We start from the raw sequence: 6553 nt of genomic DNA on the forward strand, positions 1-6553 counted from the left end.
AATGAAACAACGCCACGTGGCGTTGTAAAAAAGTTTACAAAATATAGTTGTTAAAGAAACGTTTTCCTTAACATATTTGTTGGGCCGATCGTAAAAATAAATTTTTCTTTGAATTTGTGTGCATGTAAAATGTGTACATTTTATATAAGTGGTGTTTTAAATTTCTACGGAATGATATAAAATGTCTACCAAACCAAACATTATTCATGCCAATATTTTAATAAACCTGAACGTGTTGAATTAAAACATTTCATTAATTTATCATTCAAATAAACATTTTGCAACACATTTGATATAACGTTTAAGCACAAGTAGTGTGATTTATTGACTAGTTTCAGTAGCGTCCATTTTCTACTAGTTCTTCCCGGTAAGCCCACAAGTTAATGCTTCCCTTGGAATTTTTCCAACTTTGTGAACAGCCTCAGCAAAAATCACACCCATTCCCATGTGCAAATGTGGTTCAATGTGGCAATGGAAAGCCCAAACTCCTGGATTATCTGCCTTAAACCTCAATGCAGTCCATCCATATGGGAATATTACAGCAGTGTTCCTCAATGGTGCATGTGTCAAGTTGAATTTCTTCTCATCACCTTGTTTGAATTTGCCTTCTCCATATCCCAAAACCCAAAAGTCATGCCCATGCAAGTGCCAAGGGTGAATCTCACTACCATTTCCACTCAATTGGTTTGCATTTTGCAGTATGACATCAACAACCTCACCAAGGTTGAACTTGTACACCCCATTGCCAACGGTTGAGTTAGGATTCACAGGAGGGTTGAAAATGTCATACTCTTGAGGGTAGGTCACAGGTGGAGGTGTTTGATCAAAAGCATCGTTTAGTTTGAACTTGATGGAACCCAAGTAAGGGGTCGCTGGCAATGTTAGGGACACATTGTTAATGGACCATTTGGTGAACCCATGAACACGATTTTGGGTGTTGAGAAGGAAAATTGTACGATCAGAACGTTGTGGAGGTTGTGGAGTTCCCATCTTGGCTATGATTTTCTTAGTGAATGCTTTGCTACGTTCAAAATCATTCCAAAGGGGTGTGACGGGTGGTGGAGAAGTTGGAAAAACTGAAGCAGAAATTGTCTTGTAGTTTAGAATGGTTAAACCTTGTGGGGTGTTAGGTTTTCTTCCTCTAACTCCAATTGAAAGCCAATAGTTTTCCTTTGGATCTTGATCTGTGTGAAGGAGCACTGAATAGCTTTCACCAGAGTAAATATCTATATCATCAACCGCAAATGGTGTCACATAGTTTCCATCAGCTTCCACCACAACAAGTTTGTGATTCTACAACATAAACAAAAGGAAAAAACAAATGTTACATGATAATGTTTGTTGATGCATGAAAATGAATCTATAGTTGTACAGTTTCTGACACACCACTTGCATAATGAAGTAAAATTGTTTGACCGATACCTAATTTGCCTAGTATATTGAGACAGGGTGAACCAAGTACACTTTCAATTTAATAATTTTATCTTGAAAAAAGTTTTATTCGAACAAAAATTTCTTAAAGTAGTTTTAACAGAGAAAAAGTAAGAAAAAAGTACGAAAAATTATTTCATATATTGAAACCATTGTTACCTTTTTATCATAAATTTTCCTGACATCACTTGGAACTATTATAAATATACAGGTACTTTTTTATTCTTTGTTTTGCTTTCACATGTCATTCGTATTGTATCATCACATCGTTTACAGTATCTATTGTTTTTTTCTTTGTATACTTACTTTTGTTATCTCTCTTTTGAAGTAACCAATTCACCCAATAATTAAAGAAACATTAACTCTCTTTTTTCTCATCACTCGTTTCATAATATTTTATTCATTTTTTTGTCATTTCTCTCTTATATTATCTGTTTGTACACCCTAAAATTAGAAGTGTCTATTAAAATCAGCACTCCATTTTGTGAAATTAGTTAACGTATGTGATGATATTATTGAGTACCTACCCCAAATCAGTGGCCATCTCACGACGTGCAGGTCCCACAAACCAAATCCATTGAATATCACTATATATGATTTTTCCTTTTATCCCTTTCCTAATATTTTCTAAATATTTTAAACAAATCCTTGTCTTTATCCAGAATGTTTCAGTGTTTCACAACTCAGTGAGGCCCACTCGCTCATGCATCAACGTGTAATTTCCAACACACTGCATTATTTGAAGAACAAATAATTGCCTCTATTCCGTAACACTATCTTCCTCTTTTTCTACACGTGTTATTTCCCTTCAAAATTACAGTTCTGATTTGATTCCTCTGTTGTCATCACTTTTACAGTACTTTAATATAGAAAAAACTAAGATAGAACATTTTTTAAACTAATAATACTACTTCAAATATTTGAGGATATACATAAAGTAAATCCATTTTAGAATTTGTATAATATGTCTTTTAATATATATAATTAAAATAAATAAGACTAGTGCAACTATAATTTTATTAAATTTATATGTCCTTTTATGTTCTGAAGAAAGTGATAGATTTCCACGTTAACAAATCAATATTTAATTTATATGAATAATAGATAGCTGAAACTTTTTTTTCCTTTACTGTATGTTTTAATGTTTTCCACGTCTACAGATCAACATTTTTATATATAAAAATGATGGATCATTGAAACTTCTTTCTTTACTATTTCTTTTACATCCTTTTCCAACTCTCTTGACCCATTAGTCAAGTCTTCACTAGCTTAACACCTATTTAATATATTATTTTAATGTTAGAAAATAATCAATTACTAACTGATTTGATGGAATCACTTGAGCTTCTTGAATTGGTTTCTCTTTTGTTTAAGTGGAAACTGTGGGCAATACAAAAGAAAGAAAGAATATCTCACACTAAGCACATCATACAGCTAATGGTCAATAATGCACGTACGATAATGATGCCACTTTTACAAAGGCGTGCTTAAAGACACAAAAGTTGTGGGATCCAAGAAAAATCATAAATATAAAGAAAATCAAATAAAATTTTTGAAAACAAATTACAAAAGAGAACTTTTACAAATAGCTTATGTATAAATAAATGTAACTTTTTCCTTAGAAGTTTCCTATAAATGTGTGATAATTCCCTAAGGAGTATAACTGATTGTAAATATTTTATTATTCAAATTGAAATTGTTCTTATGAATTAAACAATCATATAGGGTAAAATGGAACTCACCGAAATGGCTAAGTTTAGTGAAGCTAAGGAAGTGGTGCTGGCAATTCTGATTCTGTAGGTCTTGTTAGGCTCCACATGAAGAATTTGAGGGGCACATTCTTCACCACCTTTAAATTGGCACTCTGGTAGAGTGGTGTTTATGAATTTGGCTGCAAGAGAACAATTGAATTGTCCCTTCCCATTGATCAGCAAAGTCTAAAATGGTAAAAACAAGTTAGTAAAGAGTAAGAAAAAAAAAAGGTGAAACAATATTATAATTTTAGAATATATTTTAAGTTTTTTATTAATATATGTGTGTGTGTGTGTGTTTTAAGTTTTTTATTATAACATAGTGTGTCTAAATTGTACATAAATTTTAATTCTGACAAACATATATTTCTACAATAAGATAAAAAGACATGAAATATTCTTAAAATAGATACAATAAATATATAGTGGATTAAGGTTTGGAATTTTGAGAGGATGAGCAAACGTATCAAAGATGGATGAATGTTTTGAAGTGATTTGTAAGTATGTTTGTGGTTTGTAAACTAAGGTGAGCAATTTATTTGAAATTTTAGAGTTTTATTATATAAAAACAATAAAGAAAAACTCATTTTGATAGTAGTATCCGAAAAGACACATGCATAGTTTTCTTTTAACAGATTTAGTATAAAACAATAAAAACGTCAAAAGTGTAATAATTTATGACAAGCATTTTGAGTTATAATTATTTATCATTTGAATATATGAATTATTGAAGTTGTTGTAGGTTGAAATATCAAAAAAGAGTATATCCTCTTCTATTCATGTTTCACTTTAATCATACAGAGGGTTAGATTAAAAAGTTGATTGCCTTGTTAGAGAAGGGTAAAAGAAAAGAAGAAAAATATGAGATTGAAGAATTCAACGATGCCCTAACAGTCCAAAGACGACTTTGTTCAGATGGGCCAGAGGTGCAGCTTTTCCTAGGTTACTTTATGGAATCTGATATGATTTCTATGTTGAATTTCTACCTTTATATCTCAGATCATTATAACTTCTTTATTTGATGATCATAAAATAAAATGGTACTAATTGTAATAATAAAAAAAAGGGTCATATTAGGTTAGTTTAATGAAGTTATTAATTAATTACCTGAGGTTCACCAATCCATTTGAATGGTAAGGAAGAGAGGCCAACTTCTTGTTCATGTGAGCTGGTGTGCCACCAATCACTTAGAAGAAGGTTGAACTCACCATCATAGTGAAACGGTTCGTTTTGTCCCTTTGGCAAATCGACTATCAGTGAACCATACAACCCTGCTGATCTTTGCATACCATAGTGTCCATGGTAGAAGTATGTTCCAGGCTGCACCATATAAATTAACACCACATATTCATCATTACAAACACACCCATCTTGTTCTTTGCATAAAGAACAAACCAAAGGAAAATACCACGAAACAACGACACAAACAAAAATGCCCCTCATAATGTTTCATATTATTTAAAAATGGAAGTGGAAGATAATTTATAAAATTTCTTAACTCAGAAGTTCTTTCCATGTGAAGACCCCTACCAGAGACGAAACGAATAATACTTAAAGTTGATGAGTTTAATTAATACTCTAGATTGAAAGCGATGTACATTTTTTATTATTTAAGAAACATTTGAAAAAAAAAAAGACAACATTTTGAGTAATTTTAAATCTCTCTTGGGATTAAAGTTGAAAACATTTTCTCTTTTCTTTGAATCAAACAGAACTTTCGCATCAAATATAAAAAAATGACATGGAGGGAATCAATCAACATGTATTTTTCTATATAAATGAAAATGGAAATGACAGATGCTTGATCCAAGTGGCAAGCATTATAGGATCTTCATTCCCACACAAGTTAAAAGTGATTAGAGATTCTTTAAGATATATGACTATTTCTACCTCAAAAATTCTAACGCCACTTCTAATTTTATATTTTAATTTTTTTTCCATAAAATAGTCCACCACCTTTCCTATAATTAATTTATTACTTTTGGAGGAGTTTTTCTCACACAACTACACATTTTTTAGGTCTAAAAAAAGTCAAAAACTTTACTTATTACCATATTACTCCAAGAAAATTTGAAGTGAAAACTTTCTTCACCAAAGATTGAGAAAGAACATAAAAGGGTAGAAATGTAATTACCCTGTCAACTATAAACCTGTAGTTAAAAGTTTCTCCTGGATTTATAGCACACTGTGAAATTGCAGCAGTTCCATCGGCCCAGGGAGTTCCAACCTTCAAAACCAAACATCAACAATTAATAACCATTTGGAACATTATGTTTGAAATTTGCTGACAGTATATATCATACATAAAAGATAGTGAAAAGAAAGAAAGAAAAGAACCTGTCTGATTCCATGCCAGTGAATAACAGTTCCCTCAGTGAAGAGCTTGTTGGTGAGAGCAATGTTAAGAGTGTCACCAACTTCAGCCCTAATGGTTGGCCCTGGAAACTGGCCGTTGATTCCCATCACAACGTGTTCCAAGCAATCTGGTTTTTTGAAGATGTACTCCACATCAAACTTATAGTGCCTCACCCTTCCTCCTACTGAAAACTCTATCAACCCTAACCATATGCACCAAACTAAAACTGCTCTCAATCCCATTATTCTCATCATCCTAACACCAAACCTCAGCAGGCTCTCAAATACCACAAAACAACCTATCCGTCAACAGAAAGGAACTCAGACACAGATTTATGAATAAAAGAATAGGTTGTATTGCCACCATTGCCTAGATAGACACATATATATACAAACAAACACAGAGAAAAGGTACTTTGAAATTTCACATTGTGCTGGTTGAGTTGTTATTTTTATTATTATATTGATATTCAAACACCGCGTGCAGTTTTTTTTTTTTTAATTTATCAAACTAGTTCTTCCAATAAACAACTTAACTAAATTGGTCGAAGTTGGAATGATTTTCATTATTCATTATTCCAGGTCATTTTACGCAAGAGCGAGGTGACAAAGCAATAATACAAAAGCAAGTCATGATTTTTTAACACTACAACAAAAATTTTGATATTAACAACGGTCAACATCTATAGGTAATATTTAAATAAATCACTGCATAAGCATAGAAAAAGAAAAAATTACAGTGATTGTCGTACATAAAATTTTAATACTTGTCGATATTATTCGTGAGTAATTTAAGTTTTCCAATGAATTTATTTCTGTAAAAATTTAAGGTTTAATGTCTCAATAGGTCCTTATTTTTGTTCAGAATTTGAAATAGGTCCCTTTATTTTTTGGCGTCTCAATTGAGTCCTTATTTTTGTTAATTTGATGCAAATAAATCCTTTCCGTCAATGTGTGACGTGGCCTTACACGTGTCAATACTGTCCTCAGGCCACGTCACACATTCATTAACGCCG

General features: G+C 31.9%; 1 protein-coding gene across 1 annotated transcript; it reads right to left on the minus strand.

The window, feature by feature from the left end:
• Positions 1–215: 215 nt before the first annotated feature.
• LOC124848176 (L-ascorbate oxidase-like) lies at positions 216–5918 on the minus strand. Its single transcript, XM_088094695.1, is given in 6 exon segments — positions 216–360; positions 363–1293; positions 3174–3368; positions 4290–4502; positions 5317–5409; positions 5520–5918. Coding segments are annotated over 6 exon segments (1731 nt in total). The 5' UTR covers positions 5793–5918; the 3' UTR covers positions 216–334.
• Positions 5919–6553: the final 635 nt, after the last annotated feature.

This window comes from Vigna umbellata, chromosome 7 (assembly GCF_029865625.1).
Source record: "Vigna umbellata cultivar VRB3 chromosome 7, Vumbellata_1.0, whole genome shotgun sequence".
NCBI classification, from domain to species: domain Eukaryota; kingdom Viridiplantae; phylum Streptophyta; class Magnoliopsida; order Fabales; family Fabaceae; genus Vigna; species Vigna umbellata.